The sequence below is a fragment of the Tiliqua scincoides genome, chromosome 7 (assembly GCF_035046505.1).
Source record: "Tiliqua scincoides isolate rTilSci1 chromosome 7, rTilSci1.hap2, whole genome shotgun sequence".
NCBI lineage: Eukaryota > Metazoa > Chordata > Lepidosauria > Squamata > Scincidae > Tiliqua > Tiliqua scincoides.
In genome coordinates this window covers 70676412-70697528 of record NC_089827.1, presented here as the reverse complement: position 1 = coordinate 70697528, position 21117 = coordinate 70676412, and the positions used below count along the sequence as shown (strand labels likewise).

At 46.0% G+C, this 21117-nt stretch overlaps 1 protein-coding gene across 1 annotated transcript in view; it reads right to left on the bottom strand.

Annotated features, from left to right (window-relative positions):
* PAWR (pro-apoptotic WT1 regulator) overlaps positions 1–16997 on the bottom strand; it is a 79825-nt gene extending 62828 nt beyond the window's left edge. Inside the window, exons 1-2 of the mRNA XM_066634036.1 lie at positions 16903–16997; positions 15199–15706 (exon numbers count right to left, since the gene is read on the bottom strand). Of these exons, the coding sequence (XP_066490133.1) occupies positions 15199–15612 (414 nt within the window). The 5' untranslated portion in view covers positions 15613–15706; positions 16903–16997. The remainder of the gene's footprint in view (positions 1–15198; positions 15707–16902) is intronic.
* Between the last annotated feature and the right edge of the window lie 4120 nt (positions 16998–21117).

The window sequence follows — 21117 nt, the reverse complement described above, 5'->3', positions numbered from 1 at the left end:
AGTATACTGCAGCTAAAAAAAACCTGTAAGATACTTTTCAAGTTATTACCATTAACAACAGATTTTACTCATTTGAGGTAAGTTTCTATGCATTAATCACTGGTGGATACTTTTGCCCAACAGCATCTTGAACAGTATAACTGCCAAGTTTCTGTCTGGAAGCTGTCAGTTCCATGACAGCGATGCCAAGTTTCTTGATATTCATTCCATGCTAGACTGTGTGTGAGAAGAGAGTATATATCAGCACAGAATAAAATTGGTTCTGATGGTCCAAAACTCTAAAGAGGGTGAAAAAAGCACTCTAAGTTGCCAACTACTTCATCCAGTTAAGTCTATTTGGAATACATATAGGAAAGCATATGCAGCCTGCTGTGCTTCACTTAAATATTTGCCATTTAAAACTGTGAAGCTCGCTCGATTAATTCTTCAATAGTCAAAGAACAATAGTTTTGTAGAACACAGGAAGGAGATGAACTTTCACCAAGTTTTAATGCATGAGCCGCAGACCGTCTTTACCTCTATGTCTGTGTAAAAAGTCACCAGACTAAGTAATTTGCTCTTAGCATTCTTCACAAGTGACTACAGCTAGAACATGCTTTTGTTTAAATCAACAGTCCCAACTGTAATAACAACTTCTAAGTACTCCTTTAAAGCACTATTTGATTTTATACTTGAAAGACAAATACTGTATACCTACAGAAAAAGTCACTTTACTGCTGCATTCTGGATTTCTAGTTTACCTTAAAGTATAGGTTTTAGGACACTGCTATTTAAATAAGTGTAGAGGAAAAGGCAATAGTTGATTTTGGTGAGAAGCTCTTTGTCTTGGGTATAAATCAGAGGTCTCCAAACATTTTGGCCAGAGGGCCGCATCAAATATCTGGCGTGGTGTGGAGGGCTGAAAAAAAAATTTAAATATAAAATTTAAATAAATAAATTAGAGATGGAAAATAGATGAGTGAATAAATGAATGAATGGGCTCATTCATTCAACCTCTCTGGCCCTCAGAACACCCTCCAGACACAATCAGAGCACAGTGCTGGTCATGTTCAATTGAGTGGGCCAGAGGCTTTCAGGGGAGAAGAGGTTGGCCGCAGGCCAGAAAGAGGCTTACTGCGGGCCACATCTGACCCCCGGGCCAGAGTTTGAAGTCCCCTGGTATAAATCACTATTCTGCCCAACCTCTCTACGTAAAACATAAAAATAAAAAGAGCTTTAGCATTAGAAGCACCATCCACCACCTTACAAAGAAGGTGATGCATGAAACCGTTTTTCAAAATACAGTTATGATAACTATATAAGTATAAGTTGTGATAGCAAATATTTAAGTTGTAGTGATAGCAAGGTGCCGCTAAATTTTGCTTCCTCCAGCTTATCTTGAGATAGAAAATATATTAAACGTACACATGCACTATCCACCCATTGACATTAAAAGATTTCAGTGGAAATGATTCACAAATAGGTTTGCTTATTGCACAACAAGTTCAAGAAAACCATTCATGCGATTATGCATGACTGTAGCAGACACCATTCAAATCCAGGCCTGGCTCAAATCACTTGATTTTAAGGCAACTTTAAAAGCAAAACAATGTGTAGGTGAGAGGATTTGAGCCCCTCCCCTAAGGCCCTTATCTCTCAGTCAGACTTATGTCCATTATCTGACCACAGATAAAGACAGCAGCCATGGGAGAAGAGTAGAGTTCATCTGCCTTCACCTGCACTTATGTTTTACTCTTGAAAACAGTCTCCAACCTCCTTTATTGGAATTAGGACAGACAAGGTTGCCTCCATCATGTCATTTGAGTCTCATTAGTGCCCCAGTCTGAATCACACCCCTCAAAATCATTCCCCTATTAACCCCCATGGGGAAAAAGATTAAAAACTCAATCCTATTCCCAGCTGCTGCCCTATAGTACGGTAGCACTGAAACAGCCACCACTGTATCCTAGGGGCCAGGGAAGAAGCCAAAGGTCTCCTTGGGGTAAGAGAACAAAGGCTCCCTTACCCCGTATAGAGTCCCAGTGGCCCCTATCAGTCTACTCAAAGCTGTAGAACCAAGGTGCCATGTGTCCGGCTCTGAGGCCCAAAAAGGAGGACAGGATTTGGCAGCAGACTCCTCCCTTTCTGGCCCTGAACTCCCCAGGCTACTCTCCTCTGCCCAGTTTCACACCTCCACCCAGCACTGCCCCAGCACTGGATTTGGGCTGCCTGACACCCAAGTTATGCAAATCCTATCAGGGCTCTCCCACACCACATCTGCTCTTGTCCCAAGTCACCAAATCTCCCTATAATAGAAGTGCTACTTATTCTGTAAGGGGTAAACAGTGTTTATGTTAGGTTGTCACCACTTTTTAATCTTTAACACTTCGGTCTAACAAGCATTCACAACACTCAGGAGCCAGCACAAGGGACTTGTGCCAGCTTGGGAGGAGGGGTTGGATTTCACAGCTAGTGAAACCACACTGCACTGAAATTAGTACTTGCAAGGTGGATTTGTTGAAGGCTTCCTCCTAGGATATGTACTGTTCACACAGTTCCTCGAAATTAACCAACCAATTTCCTGTCAGGCAGCTTAGTAGTTACTTAATACTAGTTGTCTACTTACTAACAACCAGTCTACTTTATTTTACTTGTTATGAGAGTTGACCAGGCTTGTAATTAACATGTTGCTTCGAATTCACTGGTGACTCAAAATATCCCCAGTTGACCAAGTGATGACTCTGAGGTCCCAATATGGAGAATTTTCTTCAGCATGGGACCAGCCCTTAATTATTATTTAAAAAATAAATAAATCCAGTTGGCATTTTGTGCCAGTAGCTCAGCCCTTTGTATCCTGGTTGTACCAATTCAGACCCACTGTCTAGGCCACTGTCTGCCAACAAAAGGTAAGGAGGCAGTGGGGGTAGGCAGTGGGAGGGGGAAAGACAGGGGAGTTTCTGGGCATGGTGGGGAGACATACAGAAAGGGAAGGGAGAGGGTGGGTTCAGCAGCACAAGCTTGTGAACCAAAGCCTATCCTTCTCACTCCCCACCACCTTTACACACCTCAGTCCTGAGCCAGCAAAATTGCTGGTGTAGGACCCCCATAGGGACTATGGAAGTTTCTCCAGGGAAAATGAACCAACATTCACTTACTCCATGGAGATGTCTCCAACTGCTCCCCCCCACAATAATACCTCCTTGAAGCACCTGCATCACTGTGTGTTTGTGGGGGGGGGGGGGTAGCTTGGATTGGACTGCAAATCTTTCAAGACCCTTCACTATATTCCCAAAGCCATCTGATGCTGATTTGGTAGTCACAAGTCAATTAGGGAGTTCCTAAAGAAGGTTCATTTTGTTCATTCATTCAGGCCCAAATCCTAACCAACTTTCCAACACTGACATAGCTGAGCCATTGGGAAGTGCGCTGCATTCTGCAGTTTGGTGGCAGTCACGGAGGCCTCCTCAAGGTAAGGGAACGTTTGCTGCCTCACCTCAGAGCTGCATTGCCCTTACCTTGGAAAGTAAGGAAACACAAAGTTGGAAAGTTGATTAGGATTGCACCCTCATACTGCAACTGTACAGTCCTTGAGGACTAGGGTCTGTTTATTTTAGCCTGTGTGGCTGTTGGCAATACAAATAGTATCTTTATCTATTTAGGAGATTTCTATTCTGCCCTTTGACACTGCTGTTCCCTGTGTGGCTAACAAAATACACAATACTATATATAGTAAAACAAGGCAGTAAAATTGCTGCTGCAGCAAAACTAGATTCAAAGTTTAAGATCCCAAAAGTCTTCTCTAAGTGCCAAAGAGACATAAGGATTGGCACCTGCTGAGAGTCTCTGCAAATGGTATTTCAGACGTGGGGAAACCACAACCGAGAAGGCCCCCACCCAGGCAGTAACTTGCCTAATCTCTGAAATTGGGCCACCTGAAGAGGTTCTCATCATGCAAGATGGATAATGTATCAAACAAAATGAGAGCATTAAGGCTATGCTATTTTAGATGGTGCTAGCTCCATATTATTGCTGCTTATAATTGTGCACTTCTTATAGTGTTTCTGTATGCCCTGTTTATATACTGATGTTAAACTGCTTTTGCCGTTCATTTTGGATAGGGAGTTGTGAACTAATTTATATTTCATGTTATTGTGCAGAGTCCTCACAGTAAAACAAATTCTGACCCAAGTTCTCGCAAATTTTGATTCAAAAGAAAGAGGAGAGCTATGTAAATTATCACAGACAAAGGTTTGCTTTTCTTTTTTATGACCAGTGGCAACTAGGTTATATGGCACCTAAGACTAGGGTATGTTTCCAGCACATTTCTAGTGTTTCTAACTTAAAACTGAAGAGTAAACGATTTAAAAATGATGGGAAAGAGCATATTTACATTTTTTTAGTTTGGTTCCAATTCACCAAACCAAAAAAGTTGTTGTTTTTACAACAGTCTAAAAAAGACTGAAGTTGTTCTAGTATAGCTCAGCTTCAGACCAACAGACACTTTGTAATGTTGCAGTCAGCGGAGCTGAACATGTTAAATCGCTCTCACTATATACACAATTTTCTTACAAAAAATCCAAGTTATGAAAACAAAACATAAAGGCAATGGTTATGTGAATCCATTACACATAAAGTCGTACACTTTTTTTGTACTACTCCTTCCCATTAATGTTACATGTATTAAAAGTATTTCCAGAAAGGAAGGTCTTGACACCACACTTCAAAAGAAATCTAATAGTATTTTCAGCTCTTTTTACATCTGTGAGCATCACTGAGAAGGGCATTTCATAAACCATGGGGCAACTAAGGATGAGGCCCTTTCCTGAACTAGATAACAGCAAAGAAATTCAGGGCCCGACCTCTCTGTTCATCTTAACTGACAAGAGAATGAAGCATTCCTTTGAGTAGCTTTAAATATTAAAACCAGTACATTAAACCGTGCCTTGGAGCCAATACATTTCCCACAAACGTAGGGTCAGATGACCTTGATATCTACAGCTTGCCTTCTGGTTGGAAGTATATTCCAGTTTTGATTCAACTAACTTTCAAACAATAGTTCAGGTTCTGTTCCCATTATTCAGAAAGAGAAGACTGGCTTGTTTTCCAAGTCAAGTTTCCATATCTGCAGTCATAGCCATGTAATTCAGTATTACCTATAACAGCGTTTCTCAACCAGTGGTACAGATACCATTAGCGGTACTTGAGATTACAAGTACGGGTTACAAGCCATGATGTGTATGTGCAACCTCCTGATTTTAGAAATGGGCTATGTCAGAAGGCCAGATGCAAGGGAGGGCACCAGGATGAGGTCTCTTGTTATCTGGTGTGCTCCCTGGGGCATTTGGTGGGCCGCTGTGAGATACAGGAAGCTGGACTAGATGGGCCTATGGCCTGATCCAGTGGGCTGTTCTTATGTTCTTAACTACAATTCCCAGGAAGCCTTGCAGGTCTCTTGTTATCTGGTGCGCTCCCTGGGGCATTTGGTGGTTACTGTGAGACACAGGAAGCTGGACTAGATGGGCCTATGGCCTGATCCAGTGGGGCTGTTCTTATGTTCTTAACTACAATTCCCAGGAAGCCTTGCAGGTCTCTTGTTATCTGGTGCGCTCCCTGGGGCATTTGGTGGGCCGCTGTGAGATACAGGAAGCTGGACTAGATGGGCCTATGGCCTGATGCAGTGGGACTGTTCTTATGTAGGTGGTGTCTGGTGTTACTCAAGGACACCTGCTGCCAGCAGCGAAACCAAGAACACGACACAACAAACAGTGGTAGAAGGCTCCAAAGCCATGTTTTTCTGTGCTCGAAAAAGCCCTCCCACGCACCCTGAGCCTCTTATGGTGTTTATCGTGTTGCATCTGCCCTCCCAACCCAGAAGTAACTGGTGATGATGTCATTGCCAGTTACTTCAAGTGGTACTTCAAATAGGTGGACCATGTGAGGTGGTACAGTGGAGGACAAACATTGAGAAACGCTGACCTATAAGATCTGAAAAACAACTAAACCATAACTTATGCCAAACTTAGAATAATTTTGGTGTATTTAGAGCTCCCACAATGACTTTTGAAGTTGTTTAAGGAGATGCATTATCCAGGTAGTTGTTTTCTGGGACCAAGTAAGCTAGCCGTATCCTTAAAAGGGACCTAGAAATCTGTTCAAGGATAGCACATTGGGAAAAGTTGATACTTGCTTATATTATTATAAGTTGCCTTTTCTTAAAAGCCAAATAATGAGCTTCAAATAAGGTAAATACATAAATTTCATTTATCATCAATTCTTATGTCATGTTTTACGGTAATGGTTCTCAAACTTTTTAGCACCAGGACCCACTTTTTAGCATGACAGTCTGTCAGGACACAACAGAAGTGATGTCATTAACCTAGAAGTGACATCATCAATTTAGGCTTAAAACCTATGCCATGATCAGGCAAAAGTCCCATTACACAGCCCACTCGTCCTGTTATTTTGCATAGCTCAGAATTCAAACATTCCAGCTGAGAAGTCAAAGCAGAAAACAGACCTGGAACCAAACAGCCCTCCCCCCTTCCCAGTGTCCCATCTTCCCACCTATTCAGGGCATAGCACTATGCCTCACTTCCACTGCGAGCCTGCAGCTCTGTACCCAGTATTTTCAGCTCTGTATTTTCAAAGGCAGCTGAGCTATGTGACCCACCTGAAATTGATTCGTGACCCACCTAGTGTGTCCCAACCCACAGTTTCAGAGACACTGTTTTAAGGTATGTGTTCATAGATGACTTTTAAGTCCAAGTTCTGCATTTGCAATTATCCGTTGGTAGCCTTACTAAATACACTGCCAGTGAACAAAAAAAATAAGAAAGTAGTTCCATCATCTCTTTGAAAGAAACTAATAATTTAGGATTACTGTTGTTCCAGTCGCACCTGAGGGAGTGGTATAAGCATCTCCTCAAAAGCCTAATTGAAATTGGCCTGTTCGCAAGCAGTTGTTAATTTAGTTAATTTAAAATGAGGCAGTTTTGTGGTTCATCCAGTTTCAGAATAAGTTCCTATAACTATGCTCATGATTAAGGGGAATTCTTTCAGACTCACTATCACAGGTTTATAAGCTATAAACTTACCAACTCACTAGTAGACATTAAGAAAAGAACCCTTTCAACTCTATGATTCATCTCTTAAGAGAACAAAACATCTATTAAGATTTAGACTGTACTACTAGACACAGCTGAGACTATGTCTCATTGAACCTAGTGGGACTTACTACCAAGTAGGTGTCCACAGGATTCCACTATCAGTCAAAGCGGAGACTGCTGTGCTCTAGGAAAGGTGTCCCCAGCACAACTGGTGCTTACCATTACGCTGGGGGGTCTTCCTTACCTGCTGCTGATCTCCCCCAAACTGCAGTCCAGTCAGCCACATGCACCTGGAAATCTGGGAACAATGGCTGCTAGTGCAGTTCAGGGGAGATCATCAACAAGGAAGGAAGGAAGGAAGGCTCCCCTGTGAACTGTAAGCATTGTTCACATGTGGGAGGGGAAGGCAGGGCACCGGATCCAGCCCACAAGCCCAGCCCTGCTCTTAGTAACAGGACTAATGGGAACACATGTGAAGAAACAAATGCATAACGTGACTAAAAGTTTCAGTCATTTGTAAATTGATTAACATAGTAAAATACAAAACTTACTACTATTTTGCATTTGGAGGGCAACCGGTGGCCCAACCCAAGGGTTTTGAAACCACAGATATTAAAATACGTGGTTACTGTAACCGTGGATACCAAGGGCCGCCTGTATATCCCTACCATTCTATGGTTCAGTCCCTGAACTTTAATAGATACTATTACATCTGCACTGGCCCTTTGGTGTGCTTTGTATGAAAGTGTTGAATGAAATGACAAGTTTCACCAGTTCAAAGTGGAATATTAGCCTTTCAGTTCAATTCAAACATTAATATTGTGCCTGTACTGAAATAAATTTTGCAACGCACTAACTAACCTCATGTTTCTTTGCTCAATCACGATAGACTGGGTCAAAGCAGTAGTGTTACATTTCAGAATTGATAACTTTAAATTTATACAACCATAAGAATGTAAGAAAAGAATTATTAGGCCATCTTTCCCCATAACCAAATATTAAGTGCCATACTCTATCATAAAATGGCTGGAAAAGGTTACAGTACCATTGGAATACTAGTGGTATTCAGTTATGCCAAGGATGTACACATGGCTTCATATGACTTCAACTATTAGCTTTGTTTATTATTATTAAGAATATTTATAAAGGGACTTTATCCTCTTTAATCCTCCATTAAAAGGACATCAGCAGAGAATCATATTTTCTATACATGAAGTAGCTGAGCAAGCCCATCACCCCATGATCCCTTTATTCCTATCCAAAACTAAGTGTCATCATTCTTCACTTTCATCATTCTGGCTCCACAAAACCCATCTCAAACCTATTCTCAGGCTACCCATTCCACATCAAACACAACTGCTATACCTTTACTTTTAAAGATGCTATCGGACTCTCCCGGCCCTTCCTTTCTAACTTTTATAATATCTTCCATGATCATCAGTCCTCCAACTCTACCACACTCAAGACAACCAAATACATCTTGCTCTTATTAACCCAGCCATTTTCAACCACTGTGCTGTGACACACTGGTGTGCCGTGAGTGGTCCACAGGTGTGCCACAGGAATTTGGGGGAAGGTCATTTATTAATAGGGCCAATGGGAGATGTGAGCCCCCACTGGCAGCATGGTGTGCCTTGTCAATTGTCAAAAACCTGGTGGTGTGCCTTGACCATTTTAGTGCCTTGTCAGTGTGCTACGAGATGTAAAGGGTTGAAAATTACTGCATTAACCTATTTAGCCCATTCTTCCTTGCTGGTTCTTTTGCCTGTCACTCCTTTCCAAAACACCTGTGTGTGACACCTCTTTCCTTCCCCTTCAAAATCCTCCTCCATCCCCTTTTTATTTGAAACTATTGCTTAACATTTCTAATGCTGAAATTTATATTTGAGTAAGAGTGCATATTTCAGATTTTTCATATTCCACTGACACTGTTCCCTGTTCTTTTCCATCTTAACAATATCTTGGCAGAATGACACTCTCGCTGGTAATATCTGCTCATACCAGGATGACTAAAATTTATCAGCACTTTGAAATCATGAAGCTCCTAGATTTTACAAGATGACTACTGAGAAAAAATACTGAAAGAACTGTTAAGAAAGCCAACCTAAAGTTCTAACATTATTGTTTACCAAAATGGAATGTTCAAACTTTTTGTTTAAGTTATATTAATGGTGAGGTAGGGAGCACAATTTAAATATTACCAAAAAAAAGGTTGTTATTGCAAACACAAAGTGGAAAATTGTGAACTACTCCATTTAAAGAATGGCTGGAAAAACCTGCTTACAGAAGACAAGTGACAGTTTTGCCTGGGTCAATAAGTTCAATTTACTCATGATGTGGAGGTTGAAAGAAGATGAGTGTAGCTGCTTTTAGTAGTCATTGCCTGTACAACAGAAAAATATCAAGACACCGGTGGTACCTATAAAGTACATATTTTTTTAAAAATCACAAAGCATGAAAATTGCTTACCCGAAAAAAGCAACAAGAAGAGGACCAGCCCCACTAAAGGTTAAATGTAACCACAAGAACATTAGTTCTCCAACTGGTTTCTTTCTTCACCAACACAGGGTTCATTTTCCTTGGTACTCCAATTATACTTCACCTGTGCGCCACATGTAAAATGTTTTTAAAAGCACAAAAGCAGAGATAAAAATTTGTTTCAAAAGTTTATATTCAGTAAATGTTTCAATACACTAAGCTGGCATTTCTCAGATTAGAATGATCTAATCAAGGACTTTAGATCATTGGAGGCCTCACCTGACTTTGCAGACCACACAGAACGGAGCTCCCAGACGTTACCGGAGATGTTCTTCGGTCACATCCAGGAGCCTTTCTGAGGCCCAAAAAGACTGCACGCTGCCTCTGTGGACTTCAGAAATCCCCCTGGACGTGCTTTAGAAGCAGTGCCTGTTTTCGCCGAGTGTTTTAAGTGCTTTTAAACACCTCCAGGGGGCTTTCTGAAGCCCGCAGAGGCCACATGCAGCCTCTGCAGGACTCAGAAAGGCTCTGGATGTGACTAGAACAATGTTCTGGTTGCATTCGGAGTCCTAGTGATCCAGATGTGTTACTCCATTTCTGTGTCACGTGACATTCTGTGCTTCACTGACACAGATCACCACTGCAAGTCACTGCTAAACATACCAGTCACTGCGTACCACCTTCCATATGTTGGCCTATTGCGTGCACCACAGAAAGTAACTGTCAGTTATGTCATTGCCAGTTACTTCCAGATTGGGAGACCTACAAGACTGGGATGCGATGCACTTAACTCTGGTAAGAGACTCAGGGCAGGTGGAGGGTCCAATGCAAAAACAATGCATTGGAGCTCTGCTGCCAAGCTGAGCCTCCTATTGCTTGGTTCACTGTGTTCCAGTCTTGCAGCTGGGTGGTGGGTATCCGGGGGTGCTGTGTGTACCACTAGACACCACCTTGCATACCACTGGTGGTACACGTATCACCATTCTGTGCTTGCACCATCAACTTACTCTACAAGCAATAATCTATACCTGTTGCTTTCTTAGCAAGAAAAAGGCTGTTCCCGAAATTACATCTCACCATGAATTTCTTTTCCCACCAAGTGACAAAACCTGCGGCTACATCACAAGATATAATCCCACCATACAGCACAAAAAATAGAGACGAGGCATCTAAGAAACTTTAAGCACTGCAGACACAAGTCTAGAGTAAAGCAGTGAGTTTGAGAACAGTACATAAGTTTTAGAACTGTAAATCAGAAACATGTGAAAGTAAGCCCTGAATTGCTTTTCATTAGCAATTCCATCAGCAAACCATTCCTGATGTGTTTTTTACTCTGGATAAACATTGCGGTAATGTAACATAATCTGGCTCCCTGGCTGGGCGAACCATAATGCCAAGCCATGATTTAGCAGTACTAAGTGAGAGTTCCAGGCCTTTTGGGTCCCTCTCCTCTTGGCACGGGAAGGAAGTGTGCTGCTTTCATTCCTGGTTTAACGCAACCTGGAATTTGTGACCATCTCTGAATCTGGAAGATCCCAGAGGTTTAAAACCAAGAACAGAAGCAAGACATTTCCTCCACATGCACGCACAGATGATGGGGTATGCACGAGCATGAAGCCTTCGCTAGAAATGCTAATCAATGGTTTAACCATTCTGTATTCACCAAGTTTTGATGTCCTGTATCCCTTGTCCCCACTGCTGGGATTAGAGTGGGAAAAGAAAGCGCTTTATCTGAATATTAGCAATTCTCTTAGTAAAGTTTTACTATTCCAAAAAGTGGGTAAGGAGACCCCTGAAGACACTGGGGTGATGTAATCTCATTGCTGGGACTCTGGGGTTATCTACAGGTGCAGATAAGACAACAATTACTTGATGCACCAACTGGAATCTCTGTGAGCAGACGCTGGAGGAAAGAGTTGACCTGAAGAAGCAGCAATGCTTACAGCAGCTGAGTGGGCCTTATTCCCAGGCAAAAGAATGGAAATGAACAAGAAGGATGTAGTACAGGTGTGAGTCACTTAATGACAGGGACACTTCTCTTATCCTAGTTGTTATGCAACTAGGTCATTAAGAGAACATTCAGCCCAATTTAGTTCCTTTGTTGTGTAAACAGACACTCTGCTGCAGGCTAGGGAGAGCTGAATGCATCATTAAGAGCCTCTGCTGTGCTGAGAGAAACAGGACAGTAAGCACAGCTCATGGATGGAAGGGCTATCGCCAAACACCTAATCTGGTCCACAGGCCATAGTTTGGTGAGCCCTGATCTAAACTATGAATAAGCTCACACAAGGCTCAGCCTCACATGGTCCACCCTCTCCTCTCTTCCTCTTCCACACACATGGAGGAAGAAAATACGGAAGCTTCTGAACAAACTACAGTTCTCCAAAGCTTGAACATATTGGCAAACTCTGTTTTGCAGAAAAGCTAAAGCTCTGAATGTCTTTCCTTCAGATGTGAAGGAGGGTTAGTCCAAGGTTTGGGCAGGTTTGTTCTTTGAATGACAAACCGTGGTTTGTTGGCATATCTGAACCACACTACTGAGTAAAGCCTTCAGAAATGGGACTAAGCTGTGTGATAAAATGGTGTTCCCACACCCCCAAGGAACCACAGATGCTGAAGACAAACCTTAACCCATTTTTGCCCAGTCCAGAAGAGCACACATTTGATCCCTGTTGCTTATATGCAACATTGGGCAGAAATGGCTTAACTCAGGTAACCTGTGCTTTGACATTAGAGTCACTGAATGAGACCAAATCAATTTCTACAAGAGGAATAAAAATCTAATCTTGTTGCTGTTTCTTATGTAGAAACACTCTTAACATTGCAGAGTGAGAGCTACCTGTGTAGTTACAAAAAAGAAAAAGACGGACAGCACAGTCCTGTGCAAGTTTAATCAGAAATAAATACCATTGTGCTCAACTGGGCTTACTCCCATTAAAATGTGCAGAGGATTACAACCAGAGTGACTTCATATGTCACTCAGTTCCTACTCATATGTCATGAGTTTCTACTCATGACTTCCTTTTCTCCTACTACAAACCAAGGAACTGACTTCTTATGTGTCAGAAGAAAACAGATATGATTAGAGTAATGGAATTTACTATTTTCCTTTATAAGATATTGGGGAAAAAAGGGTTTGGGAAGACCTGCACTAGATTTTTCCACATCTTCCTCCTCCCAGCTTGAAGAGACTGAAGATATTATTATCATACTTTTGAATTCCTCTAAGAGCATTTTTAAATTAATGCCAGACTTTCATACTAGTAGAAAACCACAGAGGACAGCTGGCTAACAAAAATATCTTTTTCTCCATTCTTCAAGCCACTGCATTTTTTCCCAGTGCCAGAAATTGCTTGGGATTCAGAACTACATTACATTTACACCTGAATTGAGACCTCAGTTTCCTTTCTTTGCTCTTTTGGCTCTGATAAGACTATATGGTTTTCCAAAAGTGGTTAGAGAAAAATATCTGACATAGAAGGAATATTGAAGGGGAAAGGAAAAATGTAAGAACCATTCTAATATTTATACAATCTTCAGTTCTTGCCTTGAGTATATTAACTTAACAATATCTTAACTTAACAATAGCTACTTCAATAAACAACAGTTAGGAGATCGCTAGTATTTTCACAGGCCTCTCTTTGCATTTCAGTTCTAGGTCATACAAAAGGAAGCTTATGTAACATACATAGGCTACAACTCACCTAAAGAAAGCCTATTATTTCATTGACACTCATTCCAACAGGCAAAAATAAGTAAACCCATTTCTGTATAAGATGCCACTATTACTTTTACTTACCAAGACCTGCAGAATGGTACCCACAATTCTTTTTTTTTTAACCCTTATGAGCAAATAAATCCTGTAGAAACTACAGATGTGTTTAGGATTCAGGCTTAAGAAGTTACTCTTAACTTCTGGGAAACCGAGCAGAACTATTATACCCCAGATTAGAGCATTAAAAATGATTCCACATCCATGCCATCCAAGTACTGGCAGGCAAGAGAAAAAAAGGCTTGGCCTTATAAGTGCAGGATCCTGAAAGGCCAATATTAGCATTTCTCAACATTTCTCACCACCATCACTTTGCATGGTCCACCTATTGGAAGTACCACTGGAAGTAAGAAGTGATGATGTCATTGGGAGGCCAGATGCAATAAGAGGCTCAGGATGAATGGGAAGGCTTTTCCAAGTGCCCAAAAAGGCATGCTGGAGGCTTTTTGTCCACCAAGCCTCCTACCACAGTTTGTTACACTGTGTTGCTAGTCTTCACTGCCAGGCTATGGGGGTCCTGTGAGTACCACCAGACACTACCTCAAGTACCACAAGTGGAACTAGTTGAGAAACGCTGGCCTATATAATCTAACTACTTCCAAGACAGGGGAGTTCATACCTCCTCCAAAGGGCCATATTGGCCCAGGAGGACTGTTGGGGTGGCCCATCCCTCACTTTTCCCGGGAGCTACTTAAGATTCTGTGTCCTGCGATAAGGCAGGAGAAAAGAACTCAGGCCAGCGTTGCTCATGTCACAGTTCCTAGAGAGGCCTGCACTGATCTGAGGAAATTGTGTTATCTCACAATTCAATACTGATATTGTTGATTTATAATATGTTAGTTGCCAACTGCCTCGGATATGAAGGCCCCAGGGTGGTATAGAAAATGCCATAAATAAGTGAATACCACCATACCCACAAATCACCCAAAACCACTGGAGGGTGGGGCAAAACACTAAGTTGCTTCAGGTGCCTGAAGTTTACTAAGTTCCTGAAGTTTACTCCCCTCTCCTTCAGAGCCAGCCATGACTACAAATGCAAAAGCTTTTGCAGTAGCTGCCTGGCTCTGAAGGTGAGGGGGAGGGACTACCTGACACCAGCAGCCAGGCACCTGAAGAAACTCCCCCTCCAGGAATGCCAGTGCACAAAACACACATAAAACATGTCATACAAAAGGGCCGTGACCTTCATGAGGATATAACCAGAAAGTTAGAGGCTGGTTTCAAGAAGAAACAACCTGCATGAGGAAGACTGCCACTACTGACACACAGGTGAAGCAGGGATGTGCAGCACTGCTGCTGAGTCAGGTGCACAAGCACTCACAACCCACGTGCAAAGCTTCACCTCAGGGACTTGCAGCGGGTGGGGAGGCAGGTGAGGCAGAGCCTCCCCACCAGAGTCCTTTGAAAAGTGCCTCACAACCCACACAAAGCTTCACCTCACCTGAGGGACGTGGGGTGGGTGGAGAGGCAGAGCCCTGAGCAAGGCTGAGAGTGCTTGGCCACCTCAGACGGTGGGGCTGCTTTTGGAAGGGCTCCTGTGGGGAGCCTCTGCCTCTGCCTCACCTGCCCCCCCCCCCCGCACAGCCCTGAGGTGAGGCCCTTTGGCTCTGTCTCCACAGCGCAGGCTGCAGCCCCCAGAGCCTGGCTGTGCCTGGAGAGCCCCCAAGCGCGCCTCGTGCTTTGGCACCGCTGGGAGTCCCACCCCCGGCTGCCGCTGCCGCTCCTCCCCTCCCCACGGAAGCACCTGCGGGGAGGCCCCTGGAAGCCGCCAATGCCGGCCAGCCAGGGAGGAGGAGCCGCGCGCCAGGCTGCCCGTGCGCCTTGGGAGAGGTGCGCGCCGTGCGCGCCGTGCGCCCCGCTTACCTGGGCGGCGGGGATGTTCACCACCCCCGTGGAGCGCCGCTTCTCCCGCAGCTTCCTCTTCTCGATCTGGCCCTTGCCCTTGCGCGCGCTGGGGCCGGAGGGGCCCTTGCCCTTGGCCGCCGCCCTCTCCTCCTCCTGCGGGGAGCCCGGCGGGGCCGCGCCCGCGGGGGGCTCCGCGTCTCCGGCTCTGGCCGCGGCAGGCGCAGGCTCCTTGGGGACCCCTCTGGCCGGGGACGCGCAGTTCAGCGCCCCCGCGCTGCTGCTGAGCTCCCCGGGGCTGGCGCCGGGGGCTTTGTAGTCGCCACCCGGCGGCGGTGCCTGCTTCGCCCGCATCTTCTCCCGCTTGGCTTTCCACTCCTCCAGGAAGTCGGTGGTGGTGCTGGCGCCGCTGCCCCGGTAGCCTCCGGTGGCCATGTTCCCAGCGGGCCAGGGGGAGGGAGGCTTCCCGCCAGCCAGCCCCCCTGGAGAGGCAGGCGGGCACGTTCCCCGGGGGACCCCGCGCGCCTCCCTGCAGGAGACAAAAGGCAGCCAGTGAGGCGACAGCCGCGTCTCCAGGGAGCCGCTCTTATAACCCCGGGGTGGGGGAGCGCCCCCCGCACCCCCCCTCCCACAACCACTCCCTGATCCCATTCCCTCCCCCAGCCACCCCTGATCCCCTCCCTCCCCTTAACCCCCCAGTCACCCCCTGATCCCTCTCTCTCCCACCCCCAACTGCATACAGCGCACTTTCTAAAGTTGCAACCCAGGCAGATCCACGCAGGGAGCCCAATCCTCTGCATGTCTACTCAGAAGCAAGCCCCACTGTATGGAATAGGGTTTACTCCCAGGAAAGGGCGGCTAGGATGACAGCCTTACTCCCCACAATCCTTCCGCTGTCCCATCTCCTGTCTCTTGCAAAAATTCTCACCCCATTCTTTCTCCTCCCCCCATGAAGAATTGCCACCCAGCCGCCCTTTGTAGGCTGCAAGCCTATGCGTGTCTACTCAGAAGTAAGTCCCACTGACTTCCATGGGGCTGACTCCCAGGAAAGCACGCACGAGACTGCAGCCTCACAGCCCAAGTCTAGGAATGTCTACTCACAAGTAAGTCCTACTGAATTCAATGGGGCTGACTCCCAGGAAACCACGCACAGGATTGCAGCCTCACAGCCCGATCATAGGCATGTCTACTCAGAAGTAAGTCCCACTGAGTTCCATGGGGCTGACTCCCAGGAAAGCACGCACAGGCTTGCAGCCTTGCTTGGCTGCCACTTTCCCACGCCGATGGCTGCACGGTGGGGGTGGGGTGGGGGGAGCGTGCAAACTTCTTCCAAAACCCCCTCCTCCCCCATCCGTTTGTCCCTCAAAAGATCCCCAGGGACCCCCCTCTCCGTTTGCAACTCTGCCCAGCACAGGCGAGGCTGGATGCTGCGCTTAAAGGGGGCTCGTTGCCTTCCCCATCTGGCCTCGCTCGACCCTAGTGGAGTAGCTGGGGGGGGCAGAGCACTACGTCTCGCAGGGACGGAGCCTCCCCGCAGCGTGCAAGGGCCCCCCTCTCCATACGCCTCCCCCGCCTGGAAAGGCTTCTTCCGTGCAAGGAGCCTTTCCAGGCGGGGGAGGCATATGGAGAGGGGGGCCCTTGCACGCTGCGGGGAGGCTCCCTGCAAGACCTGGTGCTTTGCCCCCCCTTGCTACGCCACTGCCCGACCCCGCCAGCCCTGCTCACCGGTCCCCGGGGAGGAAGGCGCCTGCGTGCGCTGCAGCTGCTGGAGGTCCGGCCGCTCCAGGTGAGCTGCTGCGCTGAACTCTCTCCAGTCCCGGAAGAATCCGCAGCTCTCCCCACGGGGCGGAGGAGGGGACCAGGCGAAAGGAGCCGAAGCGCGGGCGGAAACAGCCGAGGGGTGGCCCTGGCCGTGGGTGCCGGGGGTGGAGGATCCTCCCTGCGCTGCTCAGGAGCTCATCGCAGCGCCTGGTTGTAACCTGATCGCAAGAGCGCCTGCTGCTTCCCACCGTCTCCTCCTGCGCGCTGCTGAGGCCCGTGCGCCCAGGTGGCAGGGAAGGCAGCTCAGGAGGGTCCTTCTAGCCCCCTGATGGGCTGCCATCCTAGCCACACTTTCCTGGGAGGAAGCCCCATTGACTCCAGTGGGACTTACTTCTGAGTAGACCCCCTGCAGAAAGCGCACCATCCGAGCTGGAAACACATCCCAGCCCACCTGAGGCTGCCACCTGTTGCACGTTCAACAGGTGTATCCTCTGCTATAAGGAAATGCTATGGCCTTTTGCTGCCAATGAATGTCCATTAAGGTGGCAATCTTATCCACACTTACTTGACTATAATAGGACCGAGGGCCCAATCCTATCCAACTTTCCAGCACTGATGGAGCCATAATGCAGCCCCTATGTAAGGGAAGAAACATTCCCTTACCTTGAGGAGGCCTCTGTGACTGCCCACCACCACCACAGGGTGCAACACACGCCTTGCTAGCATGGCTGCATCAGTGCTGGATAGGACTGGGCCCTTAGTTCTGCGTAGGCATACATTAGGATTGGTCTCTAAGGGCCCCATCCTAACCAACTTTCCAGCACCTGTGCAGCTGCAATGCAGTCCGGAGGTAAGGGAACAAATGTCTTTGAGGAGGCATCTGTGACTGCCTCCCCACCAAATGATGCAGCACATGCCCCACTGACATGGCTGCACCAGCCCTGGAAAATTGGACAGGATTGGGCCCTCAGTCTGTCACCAGCAGAATGCAAGATGACGCAAAAATTAGCCTTGTGGCCGCCTTGTGGCCTTTCCTTTGTAAATAGATTTCTCATGCAATCCTAAGTCTTTTTTTTTTCTTCAGAAGTGGGAAGCTGGCCCAAGCCCTGTGCTACACCAAGTGCTGTCTGGCACATGTGCCCAGGGTGATCAGATGAGATATCTTCTTTTCCAGGACATGTTCTCTTTTTTTAGCCTCGTGTCCTGGAAAACAACCTAAATGTCCTACTTTTCCCTGTGAGCAGCCCCTGTAGGCAGCACATAGCCTTCTTGTAATTAATAAATTATATGTAATATAGTTTTAAATTTAATGTCATATAGTGTTTAAATTAACCACATGAAATCAATATACGTGTTTTTAGCTTTTATTTTGTCATGTCCTACATTTTAGGGTGCCTTGCCCTCTTTTTGGGGTTATGACATCTGGTCACCCTGCAGGTGCCCCTTTACCCAGTTAAATACTAGTACTGCAGCAGTGTCTGCTCTCTCACCTTCTCTTGTTCTTTGTATTTTAAAGAGGAAGTGGTGAGATGCTCTCATCCAGTGTTCTTCACACGGTTTTTCCCCTGGGCTCAGTACCATGGGAATGACAACATGGGTGTCGTGGCCCACTGTGTGATCGCAGGTGAGCGGCTGTCAATGAGTGCAGTAGCAATGACGACATCATCACCAGGTGCTGTGGCCTGCTGCACAATCATACATTCAGTATTTTCAGTCAACTGCTTGCAATACAGACTCCAGAAGCTTTTTCCATGTGCAGGTGTGTATTTTATGGACAGCGGCAACGTATCATGGCATTAGTGGTCTTAGGATGCAGTCTTGCCACCTTTTATGCCTCCCTGCTCCCAAGCTCTGCCCAATCGCAGCTCTGCACACAAATTTGGTAAATTCCAGAAAATGCAGTTGCTCAATATTAGGGTAAATTGTGGCCAAAAACCCTTTAAATTACAGTTTTCATCTTCTAATATACTTTTGTCACTTACAGCAGTTGGGTGGGATAAATTTAGATTCTTTTGAACTTTTCAACATTGACTGAAAATTGAAAGCAATGTCATTTGAAAGACTTGTTTTGTGCGGCAACCTCCTGATTTTAGAAATGGGCTATGTCGGAATGCCAGACGCAAGGGAGGGCACCAGGATGCAGGTCTCTTGTTGTCTTGCGTGCTCTCTGGGGCATTTGGTGGGCCGCTGTGAGATACAGGAAGCTGGACTAGATGGGCCTATGGCCTGATCCAGTGGGGCTCTTCTTATGTGCAGCTGACAAGGGAGGGCACCAGGATGCAGGTCTCTTGTTATCTGGTGTGCTCCCTGGGGCATTTGGTGGGCCGCTGTGAGATACAGGAAGCTGGACTAGATGGGCCTATGGCCTGATGCAGTGAGGCTGTTCTTATGCCCAATTTCCCCTACAGAGACTGATTTGCCTCATTCTGCTTAACACCACTTGGCAACAGAACTGCCAAGTACTGCGCCATGAAGTCTCATAAGAACATAAGAAGAGCCACACTGGATCAGGCCAAAGGCCAAAGCCTCAGCATGGGCCAGAACAGTGGCGTAGCTAATGAACATGTAGCCCAGTGCAGAGCTCAAAATGTCACAACCAGAAGTGACGTCACACTCGGGCTTTTTAAGAAGTGCAAATTGGGGGGGGGGAACCTGCCTCCTCCCCCTAGCAGTTCACCACACACTTGATCTGCCACCTCTCCCCAGCCAGCGGCATTGCTAAAACATATATATGCTACCTGGGATCAAAAAAGATTTTGTAGACCTCCTCCATGACAAAATCAAATTTAATTAAGTAATAAATAAAACGTGTGCCCCTTACTGGTTAGAGACACTATGTTGGGGTGAAGACGGACAGTTAATCTCCCCCTGCTAAATATAAGAGGAGCACCACTTGAAAAAGTGCCTCTTTACCAGTTAGCAGGGGTAGCTGTGTTATGATACATGGAAATGAGAGCTGATTCATATTACCACCTTTTTGGTTCCATGCTGTATCATAACAACATCTCATTGGCTCCCAGAACAATCAGTCTCATGGGTCAGTTTTGAGTTTTAAAAAATCCACTTTTTGTTCCGTAAGGCAGTTGCATTTTTGTTTTCAGGTTAATTGGCCATAACCTTTGATAGAATACAGATATTCAAATGGGGTTTGTTTCATTGCACTCCACTTTAAATTACTTTTCCAATGATATATAACATGATGGTATTATTCGTACATACCACATTTTTTTCACAACTTTGGCCACTGGTGTCAAGCTCAGCTTGTTGCCCCCCTAAAGCTTGTTGCCGGGTGCAACTGCTACCTGCTGCACCCTCTTAGCTACGCCACTGGGCCAGAGTAAGCTATGGCATGTGCAGTGAGCCGCAACAGCAGCAGATGAAGGCAGGATAAACTGATCCTGCAACTTCATGAAAAGCATCTCCTGACCCAGTACAGGCACCTCTCAGTCAATGCAGTCTTGATTCACACATTTTCAAAATAGTTTGATTTGCAAATTGATACTGGAAGATACTGGCAATTTTTGAAGTAACATGGCAATGAGCTGCTAATTAGTTGCTAATGAGCAACCCCTGTGTGGGGAGTCTCCTCTAAAGCCAGAAGATTAAAAAGTATAGAGAAAGAAAATGCATTCATAGAGTTGTCACTTAGTTTCCTTACAAGCATCTTTGTTGTCATGGTCGTTTCTCAGCCATTGACATCAGTGGCCTCCTTAGCCTGCAAACTGGCCTGGAAATTCCCATTATTGGCAACCTTCAGTCTCGAAAGACTATGGTATCGCGCTCTGAAAGGTGGTTCTGGCACAGCGTCTAGTGTGGCTGAAAAGGCCAATCCGGGAGTGACAATCCCTTCCACACCGGGAGCAAGTGCAGTCTGTCCCTGGTCTGTCTCCCTGGCTATGGGCCTTCCTTCTTTGCCTCTTAGCCTCAGACTGTTGGCAAAGTGTCTCTTCAAACTGGGAAAGGCCATGCTGCACAGCCTGCCTCCAAGCGGGCCGCTCAGAGGCCAGGGTTTCCCACTTGTTGAGGTCCATCCCTAAGGCCTTCAGATCCCTCTTGCAGATGTCCTTGTATCGCAGCTGTGGTCTACCTGTAGGGCGCTTTCCTTGCACGAGTTCTCCATAGAGGAGATCCTTTGGGATCCGGCCATCATCCATTCTCACGACATGACCAAGCCAACGC